Source organism: Manduca sexta, chromosome 23, assembly GCF_014839805.1.
Source record: "Manduca sexta isolate Smith_Timp_Sample1 chromosome 23, JHU_Msex_v1.0, whole genome shotgun sequence".
Classification (NCBI taxonomy): domain Eukaryota; kingdom Metazoa; phylum Arthropoda; class Insecta; order Lepidoptera; family Sphingidae; genus Manduca; species Manduca sexta.
Window position 1 is genome coordinate 4,147,918 of NC_051137.1, and position 25,456 is coordinate 4,173,373.

Genomic DNA, 25,456 nt, shown 5'->3' on the forward strand with positions numbered 1-25,456 from the left:
ATTTCATGTTAGATTGTAATAAATGTATTTTGTTAATTTATTTCATCGTCGAAATAAAGGGTAGAATAGAACTTGGAGAAAGTTCTTGGTTGTGTTTTCAATAGGTAAGAGCTAAACCAATGACCAAATCGATTGTTATTCTTGAAAATCCTGAGTCTTAAATGCAAAAGAAATGGAAATGTTCGCCATGCTTATCGTCTATGTAAACTATAAATTTTAAGGGTGAGATTATTTTTCCAAAGATCACTGCATACTGGCCTAATTTTGATGTTAATAAATTTTAAATACGGAACAAAATCAACGATATAAGTAAATATAGCTATGGTTACATAATTTCCTTTTTTCCTAATTGGCTCGGAACTTTCATCACATACCCCACTTTTAGATTAGCGCATATACTCACATGCGTCACGTATACGCACGTGGATTACAGCGATTAATTTAGATTATTCAGTTACATTTACGGTACTGATTCTGATAATAAATGACGTGATTGCTAGCGTAAAGAAAAAAGATATTTCGGTGTTTTTTTGTTCTTGATAAAAGTAAAAAAGCTGTAGGTAAATAATACGGCCGAGAAAGCAAACACTGGTCAGTAGTTGATTGGTATGAATGAATCAACGAACGAACGTCGGTCCCCGAGTACGACAACGCTCGGACACTCAGTCGGCCCGCACCACGCACCGTGAGCGCTTGTAATTTGTGTATTCTATTTTAGTTGTAACCTGTTTTATATACAAAATGTTTCATAAAATTGGATTGTTTATGGTTTTAAGGTAAGTGTATATTTTAAATAGTAATTTGATTTTTCCAAAACAAATGCAAGAATAATGATGAAGAATAGTAGTGCTTTACAATTTGTGGTCGTATCATGTCGCTTATAAAATGTAGTAACTTTATTGGAATTGAGATTGCAATAAACAAACGCATAATGTATTGTTAAAAGTAACTGTTGAATTATGCAAAACAAATTTAATAACACCATAAAAAAATGTTGGGTAGGTTTGTAATTTGATTGGCGTCGATTATAGCGCTATAAAAATACATTTATTATTTTATTACCAATTAATGGGAGCTTTAAAATATCTAAATTTTATAGATATTCAAATAACGATCGCACATTGTTGTTGGTGTTTGTTGATGTCTCTATATCTTTTTGCCGATTTATTATTATAAAAATATTAAGGAACCAGGGTTCGTAGGAAGAATATAATTTATCAAAAATTAGATGTTTCAAATTTATCTAAACTACCCACTTAAAAAAAAACTAGTATTACACAAGACCATTAGCTTTCAAACAAATAAAACATATAAAAATAGGTCCACTGAGGGTCGATGACACAGTTACAAATCTTAAATAAATAACACCCTCTTTTTCCGTCAGGATTGCTTATGAAATAGAAGTTAAACAATAGGAACCTTTTTTAATTATCATACGTATTTGTATTACAAGAATGTGTCAAAAAGAGCAACCGATAAAGCTAAGATTACGGAAGTATTACTTATTAGACACTAAAAGGACCTAGACTTCAAAAGCTGCTTATAAACGTCGCTTAACACTTTTACTGCGATGCTACACCTGTTGTGTTTTTAAGTGCGCAATCAGCAGTATACAGGCGCTGCATTTGAAAGGCCTTGTAAAAAAACACCTCAAGTATACGGGAATATACGCATCACGTGTTGAAATTGGCGATACAAAAGTAAAATCACACTGGCTGTGTTCTTTGTAGCAAACAGAGGCATGGGGCTGTTTTTGAATAAATACTTACGCCTGTGATGTTCACCGATGCACTGGCGATCAGGTTTGGTACCCAAGTCCACTATAAAAAACATAAACATCATCGGTCGATAAATAGCAGTAGCTTCGGCGCTATGTCAACGCGTATGGATGAGGCTTTGGTTCCAATATAGATAAGTGCACTTCAACCAATATGCCATCCAAACGTTAACTACGTGATAATGTTATGTAGTGTATTATCTAGATAAAAATCAGTATTAAGTTACAAATTAATATAAAAAAATTAAGTATTGAGCAAAGTAAATAAGTCACACAAGGAAAATAAGAGGACTTTCTACAATAGTAAAGCATAACCTATGAATATTGAAAAATCTACTATGTTTATAATAATTCATAATTATAATTTTAAAGTACAGTGCAACATAGTATTTAATGTACCCAGATCTTGTTTAATCCTTTTAAATATGCGGAAAATATGTGTCGGTTATTAATATAATCGGCTAAACATTATCTTGCCGATATTGCCCGGCGAACACGTTATGTCATTGACTTTTTCTTTAAAGGATATCTCTGATTCTGTTACGTTAATGAAACGGTAATGTATGTATACCTTTTTTTGTGGGTAGGTCATAATAAATACGTGTATTCTGCCGCATGATGAATTTTAATACGCTTGACTTCTCGAAGGAGTATTTCGCGCCAAATAGACATTTCTAACTCAAGACATGTTAGGTTCGTAATTATCACACCACATAATTAGGTAATGGAACCATTGAAGGTCCACCTAATTGAAAATCTGCATAAAATATAAAAAAAAAAAGATTAAATTACAACTTTACTTAAATATTATAAAATAACTCATAAAACATCGTATGTAATTGCACTTCAATACAGAAAATACTAAAATCATGGATGGTGGGCCTTTTTAGGAGGCGGTCTTTCTTCGATCATACTACCATATTACAAAAGAGAATCTTATTACAAACTGCGCAATTGTAACCGACAAATGTCTCTAACATCATGATATGGGTTTTTGCAATTCGCATCTAAAACGACACCCGCCATTTTGTTTCGTAAATAATGTCGGTGCAAAGAAAAAATCAAGATGTGCACAAGATGTGACTGCCTCGGTGGCGTAGTTGTATTGCATGTCCGGTACAATAGCGCTCTGAGGTCCTGGGTTCGAATCCCGGGTCGGGCAAAGTGATATTTGGGTTTTTCTGCTCAGTATCAGCCCGGAGTCTGGAATTTGTGCCCGATATGGCGATAGGCTCGCCCCCTATCACATCATGGGACGGAACATACTTGGCGAAAAGTGGGTGCCTTAGTTGCGCCTCTGCATACCCCTTCGGGGATAAATGCGTGATGTTATGTATGTATGTATGTATGTATGTGAGTACAATAGAGATTTTTTTCCAGAATTAAAAAACTAGTGTTATACAATAATTCAATTTTAACCGATAAATATATCGTTAAATTGATGTCATCATTTTGAATTGTTCTTCTTAAGGTTTTTAATTGATCATTGTTGCTGTCTTACCGGACAGACTATGCAAAAAACGACAACAATCAACGCAAGGTTATCGTAATAAGTCATATTCGTTATGCAGGCCTTATAGTTGGCTTCCCAATGACAGATTTTTACGATTATTTGCCAATAGCCATGTACTTTTTATGTTACTCTTACATTTGCTGACTTGAATAAATCATATTTATCAAGAAGTTTTCCGCATATATTCTGAGAAATATTACAATTCAATTCAGTAAGTACTTTTCCTTGATGGAATCAGAGCACGAGCTCGGATAAGCTTGTTCATATTCAGGAAATTCCCTGTTATTTATATCTGATGATATACATTTCTAATAGGTTAATACCCATGAATAGTTACGTTAACACGTAAATAATAGCTTTGATATAGTCTAAAGAGCATAGAAACTTGTAGATGTCAACAAGTTGCCCATAATTGAAGTTGCTGAAGCAACAAGTTGATTGCGTTTTCGCGTCGCATAATTTTACAGTTGACAATAATATTACGTATGTGATTGAGTGATTTCATTTTGTTTTAGCTATTATTAGCTATTGTTACGTATACTTGAAATTATATAAATAATACTGTTTTATTATAAAATACACCATCATTATTTTTTATTTACATAAAATTATTATAATAGGTGGTTGCCACAAAAAATATTTCGCAATATTTAAAAATTTAAACGAAGTTGGACCATCAATATTGTGAATCATGTGTTTGTCTGTTGAAACCGCTATTATTATATAATATGAATGTGTAAATGACTTCCGGTAACTATAAATTTGTTAAAATGCAGTTTCGTATTATAAATATGATCCGGATAACAGTAGGTCGGTACTGGGAATTGAAAAAATTGATATCTACAATACATTTTTTGTATTGATTCACCTTACGGGTTAATTTTCAACCAAAGAACAATTTTTTTTCAAAATAAGTTCGATAGTTTGTTTCAATAACTGGAATAAGTATACCGTCTAAGTAAACGAAATTTCGAATTTTGCTTTCTTGTGACTTTTTCATTCGTGTTTTTGCATTGGTTTTTTAATTAAAATATCCGAATAAGTTAATTGTGAGCGTTATCTACGTTTTTATTTAAATAAAACCCTATCAGCATTAGATTGGTTTTACTTATGTATATATATTATTTCCATTGCTATTGGATATTTATACGTAAAATCTAACGCAAAATCGTGGCAATCAGCCCAGAGACCTCCCTTCCCTCTATTTAAATTTTAAGTGTTGCTTAATGTCAATGTATAATAACTTCTTGATGAGAACTATCTAGTATTAAGAACTATCAAGAATTTTCATATTACTATCCAGTGCTCATGTGTCAAGTTGATAACTGAACCCTTTAGAAGCTTATCGCGTCAGAAACAAGCGTTTCGTTTTGTTAGTTTACATTTGTTAAAAAAATCTTTTATAATAGATATTTAATGTTTACTTATTTATCCGAATTATAGCTAAGTACAGCCGACTACAAAACTAGGTGACAAATTCTAAACTGCAAAAAGCTTCTACACATTAACTTCAATTGAAATATACGTATTAAGTACATAAAAACTTAAGTGAATGAAAAATATAATTGAAAAGCTATTGACAGTAATTTTATTTTTCAATATTGTTTGACGCATTATGGATGAAATTCCGAGGGAACTCCCGGCGGCGTCTGACGTCATATCATGCCGGAATGTTATACAATGTGTCTCAAGTCTTAAAACGGGACCACGTCAATGCTGTTTGACTCTTTAAGTTCATTGAATGTATATGCATAACATTTTCGAATTCTATATGGCTATAATATTATCGAAATTTACATGATGTTGCACATATCCCATAGGGCACGTGCGCGTTCCGGAGCATTTAAGTTTGTATAGCTCATATCGTATAGCTAAGAAAATTATGGAAAACATAGATTACTTTACAGTTTGCCGATTAGACACATGGATGAAAAAATATCTCGGCTTTGAGATCTAAAATAAACTAAGTTATTTAGACATTCGACGACATCCAAACGAAGAGTCGCGATACAATACCTACGGATTCTAATTTTATTTCTAAACTATAGGATATATTGTAATATTGAAAATGTATACATGTAATATTGCTATATTATAAAAAAAATATTTCGTCAAAAACACTAATGAGATGTGTCGTATTTTAAAAATATATTTATTCCAAAATCTTAATTCTGAAAAGCACTAAGTTACTAAGCTAAAACTATTTGTTTTTTTATTACATTATAGCGATACAAGTACGCTACGCTAAATCGATTGTTTGCTAATTTCCGTTAGAATGCAAAATTATTATTTCTCAATCTTTTATAAGCTTACAAAATTTCTTTTTTTTGCTATATAGAAGAATTCTTGAATTACACAAAACGCTCATTATGAAAACTCTAGTATTATAAAATTTATCTTATTTCTCGCTTTCAACATCTCTCCTAAATTGACATTTTCAAGTTGGCGTAGTGTTAATTGTAGCTCTCATTAGTATCACTCCAGTCGACCATGACTAAACCTAGAAAAAATGTAAAATCCCGTCTCTATCAGTGGCGAAGGGTGAAATTTTTCAAAAGGTAACCCGGTGTAAAAAAAATTGGCGTCAGTTAAGATATCGGGGGCAATTTATTGGGAAACAAAAACGAAGACAACGAATTAGTCTTGAATCTAAATCGACAAACATTGACATGCCTACTAAATTACCTATTATGTGTAAATAATTGAAACATTTATAAAATCGAACAATAAACGTAGATAATTCTCCTTCCATTAATCACAAATATAAGTACCTACGTATTAATTTGTTATAACAGCAAACAAAAGTAAGTATTCAAATTATAACCACACTACGTACCTATGATTATCTGTTTATTTTCAAAATAAACTGTAAGTAAATGTAATTTCTCCTTATAAAAATAGGTATCACGATCGCCAAACAGACCAACAGTTTAAATGCACCTACATGTTAAACTTATATAATTATCAATTTAAATAATCAAGAAAGGTTATTCGTTAATATTTGTTTGTACGTGGTGATATTTCAAATTCAGTAAAATATAATATTTATTTTTTTCTAACAAACATTTTGTGTCTGAAATCAAAAAGTTTCAGATATACTTCAAATATTTAACCATCTAAATACTAATATGTGAAATCACATACTAATAATATACTTACGTAAAGGTAGACATTATCTGATCACAAAGTAGTTAGTTATTTCCATTATAATACACTTTCATTTGTAGTTTCTAAATAAAGCGCTGGTAACGAAATATCACAGAACTATCAAAAAATAAAATGAATATGACAATTTACAAACACCGCAACTTGGTAGCATAATAAATTATGACGTTTGAAGGACGTAAAAAGCGACAACTATACAAAGTCGGTTAACGTGAAGCCGAACTAGCTCGGGTTACCTATGCCCATATCTTCCGCGTGATTTCGACAAACACTAGCATAGAAAGTCATAGAAAGTGCTGCCATCTATATTAAAAAACATGCTACGACATTAAGCCGCTTGACAGCGGGTTACCTTGCGCCTGTGGCGTCATAATTTCACTTTGTTAACGGAATTTCTGGGGAACTAAATACAAAGTGCGCCATCTAATGTTATTTAAAATAAGTAATCGATATCGATTAAATTTAATAAACATCGGGCTAATGGCCGATAGATGTCATTATTAAGTTATCATTAATTAATAATTTAAGCTATTGTAATTATTGTTCATTATCTGATATGTTTTAAATTTAAATTTACTTATTAAATATATTGTTTAGTATCACCGAAAATGTAAAAGGGAAGCCGGTAGGAATCGGCTTGTATTGACGCCTCGCCACTGGACTCTATTTCAAATAATTGAGTTGTGCAGTCTCATTTATTGTGACCTTTTATTCACAGCGGCATCACGGTCGTGGCATCATCACCAGCACTGATCCTCACTCCATTATTAACAAAAGGTCACGTCAAAGAAGCGAGAAAGTTAGCGCAAGTCGACTCTTCCTTATTTCTTAACGTTACTAGCTACTCTGGGTTCTTTACAATCGATCGGAGATACAATTCGAACACTTTCTTCTGGTACTTCCCGGTGGCTAATAAGCCTGTTAATGATACGCCGTGGATAGTATGGCTTCAAGGCGGGCCCGGGGCATCCAGTCTCGCCGGACTGTTTGATGAGATGGGCCCGTTTGAGTATGATGCTGCTACGAAGAAAATTAAAGGTAAGATTAATGATCGGAAATTTTTATTGATAAAGAAATGGCCAAAAACGTTTTGATTTTTTTTTATGTTTTACAACTATTTAAGCTAAATTACTTAATAGTACCTTAATTAGAAAAAATAATACGATCATGCAAACCAATAAAAAGTTTGTGAAAAAAAAGTAATTCCTTTTAATAAGGGCCTATTCTCTTTGCACATCACGTTATTTGAGCGAGCTGAAAAATACTCTATACAAAAAATAAACTAACTACGTCCTCAGCACGCCTTAAAGATTTGTGTGAAATTTTACATATTTTAATAACTTCCTGCAGCTTTTACCTAGCGGGATAAAAAGTCGTGTAAGTAAGCCTTGTCTTCAATTTCATCACACGACTAATAACAAACTACGCTGCAATTTCATATTACTGCATGTATTTTAACGGCCTTGAACGATTAGATTATTTATTTCCGTGTTGATAAATCTTTTCTTCGTAATTTTACCTTATATCAAAGTTTTCTAACATAATACCTATTAGCTAGAACATTGCAATACTATAATAGGTTGGTTACTTACATATATTTCCTAGTTAACATGAATAATTCATACGTTATGCTTTTGTTTCCTTTGCTTATAGTTTTTTTTTGCAATGCGATGGAGTTCTAGTGACATTTATTAATGTTGTATCCAAGACATTTATGTTTTAATTACGTATTGGTAATTAATTAATTAATTTGACCTTCCGTCTATCACAACTTTTACATAGTTGTAGTTTACACTCACTGTAGATAGTCAATAGCAAAGAATAGTTTGGTTAAGATTTGTATGTAAACACTTCGTAAATAATAAAATAGCAACACCACGCTATATTGGGTTAACACACACATACGCACGCACGCACACACACAATATCCCTTTATACCCGAAGGGCTAGGCATAGGTACAACTCAGGCACCCACTATCTGCATGTCCGTTCCGTAACATAATGTAAAAAGGGGCGAGCCTATCGCCATATTCCAAAACAATTCCAAAATCTCTATTCCATTTCCAATTATTTCCACAATTCCACAACTATTCCAAAGTCTGGGCTACTAAGCAGAATAACCCGTATCTTTTTTCCGTATTCCAACCAAAGATCTCAGAAAGAGTCCTACCGTTCGCGCAATACACGTACGCCACCAAGACAGTCGGTGAAAATGGCCTTGACCAAGGTGAATATTATATCTACACTCACTATTTCATCATTAACTATTAACCGACTTTTGACTCCCTCGGTGACGTAGTTGTATTTGTACAGGGTACCAGTACGATTAGAGCTGGGGTCCTGGGTTCGAATCCCGGACCGGGCCAAAATAACTGTGACTGGGTTTTTCCCTCTTAAAAATTCATTTGTCGTCATTCAGTCGTAGCTCGGAGTCAGGAAGTTGGCGGTGTGATAACATCGTGCCTCGGAAAGCACAAAAGCCGTTGGTCTTGCGCCTGATCTCTCGGGTCTTGTCGGATTGCACTATAATATCTCCTGCGTACATACTTGGGTGATCACCGTTGAGATTGGCCGCCATGGCCGAAATTAGGTTAGGCAGGATCAACTATTCACAAAATTTTAATACGACGATATTTTAACAACGTGGTCATTTCTCAAACGGAATCAGTAATCACGTAAGTCACGTTTGTTACTACAAACGTGTCTAATGTATAATTAATCAGCAACAAAATAACTAAACACATTCAAGACTCAAAACACACAGTAATCTGTACAGGTGATTTGAAATCGTGAATTGGTTAAAACCTTAGTAATTTAATCGTAATGTATTTTTTTTTATCTAGAATACAGATAACGTTTTGTAGTTTATTTCATTATAAAAAAATATATCGACACAGAACTCCAAATACGATTTGAAGTTTTCAATTTGTTCAGTGTTTTTTGTGACCCAAGCTAGTGCCAGTTCTAAAGCGAACTACACCTACAGAGTGATATGTGCTTACGTGAAAAAATCCACAAGTACACTCAAAACGTTCGAAATACCCTTAACCTTCAGTAAATGTCATTTGAGAGTTATATAAATGTTAAAAATACTAATATGAGCAACTATTCTTACAATAAAGTTTGGCACATTATAAAATAACTTATATTTTTCATGCTGTTTCCTTATGATGTGTGTACAACGTTATTTGATGCATCAAAATATATACGAGGTACATACGCGATAAAAATACCTAAGCCTGATTTTATAAATAAGTGCAATCTATACTAATATTTAAAATTGAAAAGTTTGTTTGCATACGTTAATCTAAGAAACTTCTTAAGCAATTTTGTTTGTTTAATAGGAAGCTGCATTACTTTTGCTGTAGGCTACTTTTGATCGTTCAATGCCGTGTCGTAAGGCACGGTGACCCCAAAATACCGCCCAGACAGATGGCCTCCGCGAAATAAAAAAAAAATCTTTTATCCCGATAAAATATTTATCCCGAAAAATCTTTTTCGTTCTAGCGGAGCCCCAGGCAAAAGTTAGTGTTAAATAAAACCTCTTGCGAAATAATGCATTAATGTCAACAGGTAGTACAAAAAGAGCTCGGAGAATGTATTGAGGTACGATACTCCGCAGAAACAAGGCCTCATAGAGATCAACGACCTTGCTATTGTTTGCGATTTCTTTTCCCACTAGTTAATGTGCGAATTAGTACGAAATAATTTTATGCAGATTTCTGAACGTAACCTACATTTACAAACATAAATAAATTGCGGTTTTACATTAATGTCTTAAAAACGATTGATAAGATCTTATCTGTTAGCTTTTTCTCGCGCCTCTGCCGACGTGAAAAAGTTTTTCCGGAATAAAAATCCCGCTTTATGTTTTCCGGGATAAACTAACCTATAGCACTCAAGAGCAATGTAGCTTAGTATTAGTAAAAAAAAATCTAAATTGGTTTAGTAGTTCCTGAAAGCGCGTTCAAGCAATCAAACTCTTCAGCTTTATATGTATATTAGTATATATATTTGATAATCACCGATTCATAATGCCGGTAGGTCCTTATTTATATTGATAACATTATTATTTACTAGCTTTGTTCGGGGTTTCGCCCGCCTGAAAAACATATCCCGAAAATAAAATAGCCTATGTCCTTCCCAGGGTTTTAAACTATCTCCATATCATTATCATTTTCTTTACATAGCGTATTTTCCCTCAAAATTCCTAAGATCATTTGACCATGATTTACAAAAAGTGTTTGTATTTTGATGTTTTTATTATAAATACGTTTGTATTTGGGAAACAATTTCATACAACTGAATTTATACTGTTTCTCATAGCCGTGTCGACGGGAAGTAACGGTAAAAATCGGCCATAGAATAAAGGCCTTTGGGTTCCATTCTTACACCGAGACTAATCTTTAAGTGCCCTCTAAAATTTATTGGACCTCAATGTTAACGAAACATCTTCAAAATTCCTAACAAGCGCTTCACAATACTTGAATTTCGATCAGAATTATGTATGTGACTAATTTGGCAATTAATTATTCAAGCACTAAGAGAAATCTTATCTGTAACATCACAGTCTAAATTAAGTTACGTCATATGCAGACATCGTAAATATTCATCGCATTTATGTAATTTGACCGATATGTTAGCTATAATTTTATAATGAGACTCCGGACGCATGGAATTCTGGCTGCTTGATATATCAAGCAGCCAGAATTCCATGATTCCATATAATTTACCTAATCCTATAGGATTAGGTAAATTATTTTTGAGTAAGTTTGACCTGCTTGACGGATTTTCTTGGTACAAAAGTTCGAAAAACACGATATCGATTCATAGACCACCAAAACGATACTAAAGCGATCATTAAAAAAAACATTTATGTTATTCCCCATTGGGAACATTATTATAATATAGCTTATGTGTTAATCCAAGCATATCGCAAGATGGGTCGACGACATAGTAAGAATTGGGGTTCGAACCTGGATACGATTGGCTCAAGATCGAAAAAGATGGCACGATGTGAGAGAGGTCTATACCCAGCAGTGGGATTAGAAGTTGTGGATGATGATGATGTGTTAATCTAGGACATGATCTATCCATGTGCTAAACTTTATCCAAATCCCTTCACCTGTTTTTGCGTTAACTTTTAACTAACTCCAAACATTTTCACAAACTTTCGCATTTATAATATTTGTAAGATAATAATAAGATTGTATGTATTCTTATGCAAGGAAATAATTGATGTGTGTCGACATTCTGGAATTTTTCGATATAAAAATACCGGTAAATGCATGTAACCTTAGCTATATTATATCGTACACAGGAACTTTCCGGAACAAGAAATTGTCAATTACCGGAAATAGATTTGCTTCCGATATGAATATACGACTCGACACGTCGTAGGCGGAAGTCTCACAAACGAGACATATAATGTACATTGCATTCGAAAGTCAGTTCGGACATTGTTGTTCCTAGACAATATATAAAGGTCGCGGTTTGTTTGATCTTTCCTTTTTGCCAAATTATAAGAGTTGATGCCCATGCGCACATTTATAAGTACTGATATGTGCAAAACAAGTGTTTTAGATTCATTTATGTGTGCTTTCATAACAATACAAAACGCTATGGTATGTGTTACATACTGTGAAGTTTTCCGAAAGGTAACCCAACACATATAGGTAAATGCATAAACGTGGTCTACAAATCGTTATAATGATAATTACGAAAGGGAAGCCCGCAGCAATCTGTATTAATGAACCCTTCGTCACTTATGTGTTGCACTTTCTTTGTAGTAGGTACATTGAAATTGACAAATTTTTGTTCAAATATGGCACATCGTTTCTAGATACCTTAACTCTGAGCCTAAGATCTTAGACTACGGTATTGCTGCAATTTAATAAAATATAATACAAAAAATAATATCTTGCCAATTACTCAGTTTTCTTTTCTGGTTAGATCACTTTTGTTTTTTATAGTGTTTTTTTTTAAAGGCCACGCTTGCTTGGAAACCCCCGAAATAAAAGCCCCGCTGCGCCGCGCCGCGCAATTTCTAGGAATCGGAAGTGCACAGCATGGACTTGATCTATTTTATGCCAAATTTCATCTAAATACATAGAGGAATCCGCGACCCAAAACAACATGCATATTTAAAACAAACAAATACTTGTACATAATCGTAGAAATAGCGTATAATTTAGTTTCTTGCTTCTGTAATTTTTGTTTTGTAAACATGCTGTATCGATATTTTGTTAAACATAGCCGAGTGTGGGCATCGATTTTATAACAGAAGTATTACATTGTGGTGGAATATATTAACATATAGACATGCACATAATTGACAACCTCATCAATATTCATACAGCATAATCAATGTACAACCGGACATACATACATTTTGTATGAGAGCTAATATTAAGTAGCCCTTACGCGTGACTTGACTTACATTAAATCTTGTTTTTAATATTTTTTGTGGTAAAAGCTACGCGTACATGTCATTCATGGCATACATACAAATTCGATTGTCGATATATTTAAAATGACGAGGTTTTTAATTTTACTTTTTAATTCGTTCAGTCCACTGTTCTTTTTTTTAAATATAAATTAAATTATGGAGTAAAATAGGATTTAATGTGGATAAATATTTAAGATATGGATAAAATAATCATTTTACCAACATATAATATATTGTCACATTTAAAGCTGTCAATGTCAAAATGTAATAATATTTTTTATAGACCAATTCTTCAATGATTGGTTAACGTTTAATAAACTTTAATAGTTGTTTGGCATTTGGCAGGCCCTAGTTAGAAGATAAATGTCAAAGATATAACTTTATTTCAATACAATTAATTATTAACGATTAAAAATATGTCATTAATTTCTTTAAACCATTACATGAAAAGGGTTTTATTGATTGACAAATTCATTTGAACGACACAAGTACTAATATTATAAATGCGAAAGTTAGTGAGGATGAATGTATGTATGTTTGTTCCTCTTTCACGAAAAAACTACTGAACGGATTTGGATGAAACTTTACAGTAGCATTGATTATACATCAGAATAACACATAGTCTACAATTTATAATGATTTTGTGGAATTTCGTCATAATATAACGTTACATATCAAATAAGTCAGAGAAAAAAATATAACCCGGAAAACTCCTTCATGCAGGCCAAGCCGCGAGCAGAAGCTAGTATAGTATAAACGACTGGTTATTTTAACAAGCACAACTTTGAGAGGTCACATTGAATCTTGATTTTAGGTAAAATTATACACAATTCACTTATGGCTTTATTCAAGCATGAAGGTCGATGGTGAGAATTTGATTGTTTTGATTATGATACAAGCATGATAGCCTTCACAATTTCGTCATTCTTTTATTGTGCTCAATATGGGAAGAATTGCAAAAGAATCCGTTAGAATTCCACCGTCTTGTAGATAACCTTACGTGTAAAAGATCTTAATTATTTTAAACTTTAAGGATAATTACTTCATTAACTAATTGCTTACCTTTACCACGATTTGCAGTCTTGAGTTTGATCTCTCTTTTCAGGGCCTTAGTGATGTAGTTGCACGCTGAGGTCGTGGGTCTCGAATCCTGGGTCAGGCCAAAGTAATTGGAATGGGTTTTACCTTCTTTAAAATTACTTAGACGCAGCTCGGAGTCAGGAAGTTGGCGGTGTAATACCCGCGTGCTTCACAAAGCACGTAGTAAAGCCGTTGGTCCTGCGCTTGACCTTTCTTCGGTCATGTCGAATTGCCGTCTACCCGGACCATGAGTGCAGGAACAGAGTGCACTATAATATCTTGCGTAATTGACTGAGTCCAAAATTCGGTTAGGAAGGATCCGTATCTTTCATTAATTATACTAGCTTTACGATTCTCTTTAAAATATAAGTATGTTTTGAAATATGTAATTTATAACATACTCTAACTCAGTGATTCTCAAACTTTTTAAATGACTGAACCCTTTTGGGAAGCAAAATACTTGATGGAACCCTACAATAAAACAATTGTATTTATAAGTGTATTTTTTATTAATCAGCATAATAAAAGTACAATGTAACAGTTACTAATAATTATTTACTTCACCACTTGGCAAGGACAATAATAGAAAACATTAAAAAAGAAAAAAATCTAACTAGTGGGAGGCATGAAACTGTTTTTTTATTTTTCATCAATTGGTTGATATCAGGTTTGATGGAAAAAAGTTGGAGTTTCATATCAGCTTTGGCGTCAACATAATAAAAAAATATTTTTTATTTAATTGTAACAATAAAAATTGTGTACGTACATATTTGGGTAAAACTATGACACATTATAAGTTTTGTTGTCACGTGGAGGAGGGTACGCACTACGCACATTCCACAGACCGGCAAACTTAGAGCGAACGGGTTGTACAAGTATAAAATTGTTGATACCAAACTTATGAGATATTGTACCAGCTATTGTAACACATGTTTCTACAAATACAAATAAATAAATAAATAACGTTCATAGCGTTTTGTCTCCGCGCGGCCGCGGAGCGACCAGAGAGAGGTGTTTTGATTTTTTCTAAATTCTTGCGGAACCCCGACAGAGGTATCACGGAACCCTAGGGTTCCGCGGAACGCACTTAGAGTATAGCTGCTCTAACTCATATGCTATGGCGTGCTATGTCGAGGTTTCCCGCGCTTTTTCGTACTCTTCTTATAGTACAGCACTTCTCTAATCAAGTAGCCTTGAAATATTCTAATGATATAAACATTCTCTATTAATCTTAAGTAGCAATAAAAATTTGATTATTTGAACCTGTATTTTAAATTCAAAGCTACTATCTAACATCGAAATCGATCGATCAACCGTAACGCGTGACATTTCCAAGAACAAATACATAAGTGGTCTAGTCGCCAATAATGGACACGCCCTTGTAAATATAAATTCTGTTTCAGCGCGGCAGTGGTCTTGGGCCAAAAACTATTCTCTGCTGTTTATCGACAATCCAGTTGGAGCAGGCTTCAGTTTCACTAACAGTAAAGAAGGATTTGTACGCGATATGGATTCGGTGAGTAATAAGTGATTAAAGAAGTATTATCTTCAAGTAATCGTTAAAAGAACGGGAATGCCGTACTCAGGTCAATCAATTCAAACTAATCTTCATAAAAATAATAGTTTCAACAATATGAAATAAATCTATTTTGTCACGTTTCTTTGTTTTAATTGTATTGTAAATGAATTTGTCGTATCCATATAAAGCCGAAAAATATCAGTTATAACTCTTACAATGAACTTAAGTAGAGTTCTTATCGCAAACTTGATTGATATTTTATTTTGCTTACAATGTTTTTTTTATATGACAATCAAAATGCACGCTTAATGAGCAACCCGGAAACTTTGCAATGGAAATAAAAAATAACCCTTTTGCTCAATATTTAAGGAACACTAACCACAAGCTTGGTTCTTTTTTTAACTAATTTGTTTCGGTTTTGTTGAAAATTCCAAATATATAACTATGCACTATTATTTAAGTTGGATTGTTGAATTTTATAGAAACATCAATATGTGTGCAAAAACTCGAAAAAAGTTCTAGGCATTCTATGCTAATTCCACATTTATTTGGATTTGTTGAGGAAAATATTTAGCCGATGGGACAACTTCAAAATTGGAAGACGGAAATCCCAATAGAGATCTCGTGCTTACGTAGTACCTCAACTTATTGCTGCCTTATAGTCTTTATTACTTTTATTTTAGGTACCTAATATTATTTATGCTCACTAACACCGTCAAGTTCCAAAAATGCACATTTTTTATTTTGAAAATGTCGTCTTATTACTCAATATTTTCTAGTTTTCAATTCAATATTTTTGATAGATTGTCTAAATGTATGCTTACTGGTTCGAATTGTAAAATTATTTGAGTGTTGGATAGCCCATTTATCGAGGAAGGCTATATAACATCATGCTATTACAATTGGAGCGGACCATCAATTAATATTGAACCAAAAAAGGAAATTTATTCTTTTTAAGAAATTCCGTTGCGTGCGCTGCGTAAACGGTTAAAGTTATGCAACAATAACGACGGAATTGTTCCTCTTAAGTAATCCTAAATATTAAGTATAATTAGGAACCATAAATACTAGAAATATAGGTTACGTTAGTCTATTTGATAACCCAATGAGATGAAGATCTTATATGGCATTGTTCATTCGTAATAGTTTCAAGATATTAAATACTTATAGCGTTACCCATTCAGCAACTAATTAACTCTATTAACTTACATGTCAGTGTGCTGGTCATCTTTACGACGCTTTGAGGCAATTTGTGGCGATATTCCCTGAATTGAAAAAAGCGCCGCTTTACATCGCCGGGGAGTCATACGCGGGCCGATATCTCCCCGCCTTGGGTCTGAAGATTCATCAACAAGATCCCTTGCTGGGAAAACTTGATGTTAACTTACAGGTATGTTACTTTGATAGTGAACAGTTACAGTAAACTGCACAAATCTTGAGCGCAGATGAACAGGGTTGGAGAGGAGAGCTCGCGTATCTACAAATGGGACGAAAGTGTATAGTAGCATATGACATACGTCAGCCAATAGACAACGAGTTAGAGACTAAGGAAATAATTGCATGCGACATGCGTGCCTTGGACGTCCAACCGACCAATCATGAGTGTGCTCACGACTTGTGCCTTTAAACTTTGATGCTGTTCGCAGTTCCACTCGGGTGAATATCCTTTCTCCGTATAGAGAACACACATTAAATACAAAATTAGACAAAATATAATAACATGTTAATGAAAAACATGTCCTGTGTACCAAACTTTATTCAAAAACGATTAGTTTCTGTGTTTATAACATTAGGTAGTAAGTATCATTGTACATATTTCATACACATAATTTTGGAGAAAAAATCCTAACATATTTATTATAAAACACAATCCCCCGCCTCGGCTGTCAGAATGCGAAAAATTTAAGAACTACCGAATGAACTTCGATGAAATTAGGCAGGGAGATTGTATGAGGCCCTGGACATAGGGTAGGGTTATATACCAAAAAAATACTATGCGAGCGTTGAATAAATTTTTGGCAGTATATTTTTTTAGAACGTAACGTTCGGAATTTGAAATATATTTTCATGTCACCGTGAACTTGATAACCTTGGGAAGCAAGAATATTTTAATGATACCAGGATTTACAAATTGAATATTTTTACAGCCATTAATATTATTAATATGTCTATAACATAAAATACCGTTTATTTAATGCTAAAACTAACACATGGGCTTCAAATATATTAAACTCAAAGATGCATTTATATATCATTGATCATGATATACCCGTTATTTGTCACAATAAAATACAAATGAAGGTGAACCGTATTACGGTTAGTTACGTCTATAATACATTTTTTTTTCTTACTGCCAAACCAGTTCAAAATGTACATGTATTTATTCTCAAAAGCTGTAAAGGAGCAAGTAAAACTTAAAACCGTATTAATTGATAGAATTCAGCTTCACTCTCGAGTGCTATATACTGTCAAATTAAGGTTAACATCTTAAGATACTGCCAAATTAAGGTTAACATCTTAAGATACTGTCAAATTAAGGTTAAATTCTTAAGATACTTTCAAATTAAGGTTAAATTCTTAAGATACTGTCAAATTAAGGCTAACATCTTAAGATACTGTCAAATTAAGGTTAACATCTTAAGATTCTGCTAAATTAAGGTTAACATCTTAAGATACTGCCAAATTAAGGCTAACATCTTAAGATACTGCCAAATTAAGGTAACATCTTAAGATACTGCCAAATTAAAGTTAAGATCTTAAGATAGTCGCTACTTAATAAACTCATATTAATTTCAGTTCAAATGATATCACCTTGTACGGTGGCCGCTGTCAGGGCGGATATAAAATATATCTTAACACCAAAAAAAACTATTTAGGAACTTGGCTAAAGTAGACAAGTTACTATGCCAATTTACTATCTTATGATCTTGCAGTTAATTTCGTACCAGTCATTCAACAACTTGTCAAATTACTCACTTTCGAAATCAAAGGTCAATAATACAATGCTCTTGGAGAAGTGAAACCTCGGAAGCAAATATGATTTATGATTACCGTAATAATTACGAATACAAGAAATTCTTAAATTAGCAATCTACCTACGTACACGTATTTAAAGTTTAGTTTTCCTTGTTTCAAATATCTTTATAAGAATACTATTTCCATATTTTTTCCACACATGTGTAACTTCTATTTTATGAATTCCAGGGCGTTATAATGGGTAACCCAGTGTTAAACCGAGACAGTATAGCGAACTACAGTGCAGTCTTTCAACAGTGGGGTCTCATCGATTCTCAGGGAGCTGAAGCCATCAAACCATTACAAGACGCATACTACGACGCGATCAAGAAAGAAAACGACGAGAAAGCCTTTGAAGTAAGACATAACGTTTTGAATCATTAATACTGTCATATATGTCGCGTCGGTTGTATAGACTTATTTATTATATTACGTGTGTGGTAGGACACTGCTATAAGGTCCCGGGTTCGATTCTCGGTTCGGACAAAGTGATATTGGATTTTTTTGCTCCGTATCAGCCGGAAGTCAGGAAGTGTGCTTGTATGGCGGTAAACTCGCCTTTTGTCACATCAATGGTATGGAGCACACATGTCGAAATGGATGTAAAAGGTGATAGCACCTCTACTTACCCCTTCAAGGACAAAGGCGTTATGTGATCTTGTGTGTGTAATACTATAATATTCAGTTTAGTAATAATGTAGATAAAAGCGCGGTTTAAATGTAGTACTTAGTGATATAAAAAACTGTATACATAGGTATATATAAGTAACTAGGTGTCTCTCGCGGTGACGCCCGCAAGTGAAGGTTTTCCCACTATAAAAAAACCTAAAACACTGGAGCGATTATATACTATATACTATCTGTACTACGCCAGCGCCATATATAAAAAAATCCTATATCATGATCCACGACGTGGTCTAATCATGTGCCTAAATTCATTCCAATTTCTTCAGCTGTTTCTTCTTTTACTTCAACCAGACATCATCTTTAAAACTACACAACGGATTTTGATGCGGTTTTTTTTAATAGATAGAGTGATTCAAGAGGAAGGTTTATTTGTATAATAACATCCATTAAATAGTGGAGAAATACTGTTATTTTGTTATGTTATACCCGTGCGAGCCAGAGCGGGCCGCTATGTTTTTATATACAACGTTCACAGTTTTTCTGTAATGTATTTAGTATCAGCATTGCACCCGTGCGAAGCCGGGGCGGATCGCTAATTGAACTATATACTTAGTTAGTTATAGACCGCACATCAGGGCCAAATTGTTGCTCCAAAAGTACCAATTGGTATTAAGTCACTGTCTTATTTGAAGCATTCGTATGACAATGCCACAGCGTCCTTATATATTAATACAAATATATTTACAAAAATATGCTAATATTCGCATTAAAAACGTAAAATAATTATATGAAATATTTTACATTGATGTTTTACGATTTGAAGGTAGATTGAGCAATCATCACATAAGCAAAAATTATTATATGAAAATTTTCCCAAGGTTCGCTCTATATAATCTTAGAATCTTTACTTGTAACAAATGTCCAAACATTATCACAAACTTCCGCATTTATAATATTAAATTTAAGATATAAGGAAATCCTTACGAAACTATAAAACCCTTTATTTCCCCATCGGATTATCATATCAATATTAATTTATATTACCCATTCCAATGGTTACTGAGATGTCTTGTCCAGTTAAACTTGTTTTGTGGTATGCATTGTCGTTAACTCACGAATATAAACTTTAATCCATTAAACAGGTTGTTCAAATGAAATATAAGGGACGTCATATTATGTAACTTAAATTTGGACTAGAGGTCGTTGTTTAGTATCTCTTTATTACTTCTCTTTTACTGACTAATCTTCCCACATGATGGTGGGGTCAGAATTCTTCACATTTTTCTTACACTTCGCTATATTCATGACGTCATAATCGGAAACACTGCATGCTACCATGTCGCGTTGCAACACATTTGCCCATGTAGTTTTTGGTCCCCCTCTAGGTCTTTTTCCGGAAATGGACAGTTCCAACACCTACTTACCAAAGTAAAATTATTGACCTGAGTTTAGGTTGAAATTCTTTCAAGCCCATTTAGAGTATTTATAGAATCTATAAAATCCGTATTTCAGGTATTATTCCATTTTTTGGCGGTTATAATTAATAATGTCCAAGTTAACCGAGTATGAAATTATCACAAATTACTATTTACAACACTTGATATGATCTATTCTAATTTTCATAGCAACGACTGTAATTATGGGGAAGGTACAATGTCCGAATTTAATTCTATGTAATATACTTCCAGGTAGGTCTATTTATATTTTCTTGCTTATTGCGGATTTTTATGTATTTTTTTTTTTGATAACAGATAACTTACTTGAAATAAAGCCCAAATAGTAAGTACTTTGTTAAGACAAAATTGGATTACTAGGTTATTAGTACAATAATAATTAACACATAGTCATGTTCTTAACTTTCGAGTATTTTCACCTGAAAGGCCGCAACGCTTCTCTATGTCCCCTGGTATTGCATTTGTTCATGGGCGGTAATGAACACTTACCATGAGGTGAACCATATGCTCGTTTGCCTTCGATATCACATAAAAACCCTGTCCTTGACGATTTTGACGATTAAAACTCGAAAGGATAGAATAAATTCTAGATATATATGCTTATAACAATTTATACTGTATTAAATAAAGGAAAAAGCTCATATATCCATGATTCCGAATCCTTAATGCATTTGACACAGACATATTTTATGTTACTAGGTTATTGTTAACATTTTAAGTCATTTAATCTTTTTAATGACCCGGAAGCACCTTACAAAGATCACTTCAAACATTAACGTCGAATTTCGTTGATTATAACTGGTTACTTCATAATTAAATAAAAAACTTAACCTTCTTTTTTCAGTTTCGAAACAAACTCCTGGACAAATTACAAGACATGACGGTACAACCGCAGATGTTTAATATACTAAAGGACGATCTGAACGGCCCACTGACGAGTTTTATAGAATTCGTAACAAGGCCGGTTGTGAAGGAGGCGATACACGTAGGAAATATTGAGTTCACGTTCTCAAACGGGAGCGTCCACGAAATGCTGATACCAGACTTCGTGAGTGACGTCAGCTCCAAAGTGATGACGTTGTTGGAACATTACAAAATATTGATATATTGGTAAGGATTTTATTTTGGATTTTTTAAACTGCCACAGTAAGCGGCACGAGTTGTGAGCACAGATGAGCAGTGGTGGGGGCGAATCGCGTATCTACAAATTGGACGAAAATGGCAACACACAACAAGTTGAAATACGTCAGCAAATCAATCGTGCGCAATATCGGCGCGTTAAATGTCAAACTGACAATCACGGATATGCCTACGATTCGTGCCTCTAATAATTGCAACCTCGGTTTTGGTAATTGAAATTAATGACAAGTTGACTATCGTTACGATGTCAGGTAAGCGTCAGTAATCAACGTCCTACTGAGGATGTTAAAAGATTTCGTAAGGCTTTTTTTTAATTGCTTTGAATGACGAAACAAGTTTACCGTTCGTCTGATGGTAAGCGATACGACCGCCCATAAACAGTAAAAATACCATCCAACACCTTGAATCACAAAGTACTGTTCGGTATTCTATTGCACTCGCCATCGTGAGACATGAAGTGTTAAGTCTCATTATGTCCAGTAGTTACACTGGCTACAATGTCCTTCAAACCGGAACACAACCGGCAGAAACAGACCTTGCGGTGGTACTTACTCCGAGAGACTCTTACATATGAGAGACCTACCACCAGTGATAACTTATGCAGATGACGGATTTTTTACGTGTTATATGCAATTGAAACGCCCATTAAAGACGGTTGTTGGTGCGTATAAAATAGGCCGTCTGCATTGACTCTCAGCGATGGGACTGAAGAGAAATGAAGAAGTGTGACTTCATTGGCTAGCAGTGGCAAAGGGTCCATATAACCCGATTCCTCGCGACTTCCCTTTCGTATCTTATGTAAAATCTAATTTTCATGGGAACTATTTGCAGACCGCATTTGTGCATATTAGTAGTGCCTATATGTCACCCTTCGCCACTGTTAGCTAGTCATGCGATGGTCCCATATTAGAGCATAGTTTTAAAGATTACACTATCATACGCATCTAGTTTTTGACTCTCTGTTTAAAGTGGCAATTGCGCGCAGCATTATATTACACAAGAACTTTCAAATGCCAGGTAACACCAGTGGCAATACATTATTTTTTTTCACGTGCGTCTCGCTGCAAGATCTGCATGCTTTAAAATTTGCTAGTTAGCTTCCTGTGATTAGTTACACGGTAAATAGTGCTCGCGGAAGTCAATTTCTGCAAGTTTTCTGGCAAATTTAAATCCCGCATATTATAATAAAACCGTTAAACCATTATGTATGCAAAAACACATAATCCGGTTTTTAATAATATTTTGTCGCCTTTATTACCTGTTTCAATATATAAACATACGTTTTTACAACCTACATATTTAATGTTGCAGTTTTTTTAACATTGAGAAATCGATCCGGTAAATGTTTCTACAATTTTATTCAGTTATATATTTCTTAAATTAAGTGTACACTATTGGACAATCACGCTTATTCAAGATTAACAAGTAAAGGATTAATTTACTCTCTAATTACAAAATTACGATACCAACATAGAAATGAAATACAAGGTATCACAAGAAATATACATATGACTGGCCTCAATCTGCCTAAGGTGGTTTAGATTCTCTTGAGAAATCGTAAAACTTATAAACTTAAATAAACCAAAACTACACGGTAAAACTTCGCTGCTAGCATTAGCACATTTTATGGTATTTTATTTCATACATCAACAACCACTCATATCACCAGTTTTGTTTTTTTTTTTTATATTTTTTTTTATAAATATACTCTAGGTTTTAGGCATCGAATGTAGAATGGCCACCTACTCTAATTCCATCATAGGTAATTACTTATTTAATTGTTTTATAATTAACATTTTTCCACAGCGGTCAGCTGGATTTAACAGCGCCCTGTGTTCAAAACGCACAAGCTCGGAGGTCCCACTGGCAATGGAGCTATCGAGAGGACTTTCTGAAGGCCCCTAGGAAGCCTTGGTGGTACAATAACTCTGTGGCTGGGTGAGTACTCGGTTGTTATATACTGGCTGACTCAGTGGACGTGACGTCATAGGACGTTGTCACTCCGCAGGTTAGATCGAAAGGAGTTTGTTTTTGAAAATTTAAATACTGTGCCAGGCGATATATTTAATTTGTAAGAGTTATCTGATCCTTTTTTGTTTTATAAATTACTAGTGCAAAAGTCCAACAAAACCTTAATGATATAGTCACTTTACAAATAACTACTACCTCTGTACTCCGGAAAATCTACGTAACAATCAAAATTACTATGACCAAAAACCACCTGAAGTGCGCGTAATCATTATCATTAAAATGTATGCAATCTACTTAAAGGTACGTGAAGTCTGGAGGCCGCCTAACTGAAGTACTTGTCCGAGGTGCGGGACACTTAGTACCGATGGACAAGCCGGCGCAAATGCACAACCTCATCGACTACTTCATACGGGGGTTCGACCTTCCCTTCCCTCCCAACTACATCCCATCACCAGACGAGACCCCAGACTACTTTATAGAGGACTCAACTGAAGGCTCAACGGGGCTGACAGTGGGGCTCATTGTGAGCATAATGTTTAATATTCTTTTAATTGTTTCTTTTGGCGCTGGCGTCATCTATGTTCTGAGGTGGAAAAGTAGGACTGAAGCGTATTTCTACAGTAATGTTGATGAGACGTCAATATCAGAAAGTGTATTAACCATGTCGTGATGTTGAATGTGATAATACGAATTTGAAACAAGACTGATCAGCCCGTTTAAGGTGTTCCGACGTGTTACGTTCCTTAAAACTTTTCATAGTGTGTTCTTCCATGTAAGATAATATCCGAAACTAGTGATGTGCCGTGGTGAGAAGACTTTTTATTATTGTGACGTGTTTGATGTATTCAGCCTATGATTGTATTTTATTTTAATTTAATTGACTCTATGCTACTATTTATAATACTGTTCTATTTTTAATTCGGAAAATGATCCATCCATTTGTTCATCCGTCCATCTATGTTCTAATATTCTTATGTTAATAAATAAAATTTATTTTAAAAGTTTAGAAAAACAGATAGTAAATATATATGTATTATTGTTAATTGTATTAGAGTTTTGCCTGCAGCTAAATCGACTTAAATTTTCGCCGTAGAAAAAATATTATCAACTTCTCGTTTTTAGCTGTTTATCATAAATTTAAAAATGAAACTATTTTATTATGGAATATTGTATTTAAAAGTTTAGAAATTAACACTATTGAATTTATATGAAACGAATTATCTACTTTTCCTTATAAACTATATTTTTATTATAAGATCTATGTGATGTAAATATAAATTATGAATTGTCCCTCGTATTTTTTATTACATCATAAAAGGAAAAACCTTTCGAAGAATAGCGTATTTGGCTATGTTTGATTTTGTGCATTCTTTAATGTGTAATAGCAATAAGTATAAAAAAGAAATTAATCTGTGAAAACAGTATTAAAATTCCATACGAAATGAGGCAGTAATTCATATTTCAAATATTGCTACGTACAGCAGTGGGAATATCGCTCCATCTCTTTCTTTCGCACGCATCGTAATTTCCGATGACGTCACATGCAAGTACTGCGTCCCATTTCTGTTTTTTGACACTAACTCCTACTGCCTAATTTGAATGGCTCATAACTTGTAGATTTTTCATAAGGTTTCAATGCAATCTTCTGTTTTAAAACTTATACGACATTAATATTTTATAAAAGTTATAAATAAATATACTTAAGTCAAATACCTATTCTGCCATGCTAAGCGCAAAAGATAATCGA

The 25,456-nt window shown here is 33.7% G+C and overlaps 1 protein-coding gene across 1 annotated transcript; it reads left to right on the forward strand.

Annotated features, from left to right (window-relative positions):
- The first annotated feature begins 541 nt into the window (after window positions 1–541).
- Window positions 542–24,441, forward strand: LOC115443684 (venom serine carboxypeptidase). Its single transcript, XM_030169189.2, has 8 exons — window positions 542–776; window positions 7,174–7,493; window positions 15,387–15,499; window positions 16,719–16,892; window positions 18,707–18,874; window positions 21,443–21,708; window positions 23,545–23,676; window positions 24,010–24,441. Exons 1-8 carry the CDS (start codon window positions 742–744, stop codon window positions 24,377–24,379), a joined length of 1,578 nt encoding a protein of 525 aa, XP_030025049.1. The 5' UTR covers window positions 542–741; the 3' UTR covers window positions 24,380–24,441.
- The last annotated feature ends 1,015 nt before the right edge of the window (window positions 24,442–25,456 follow it).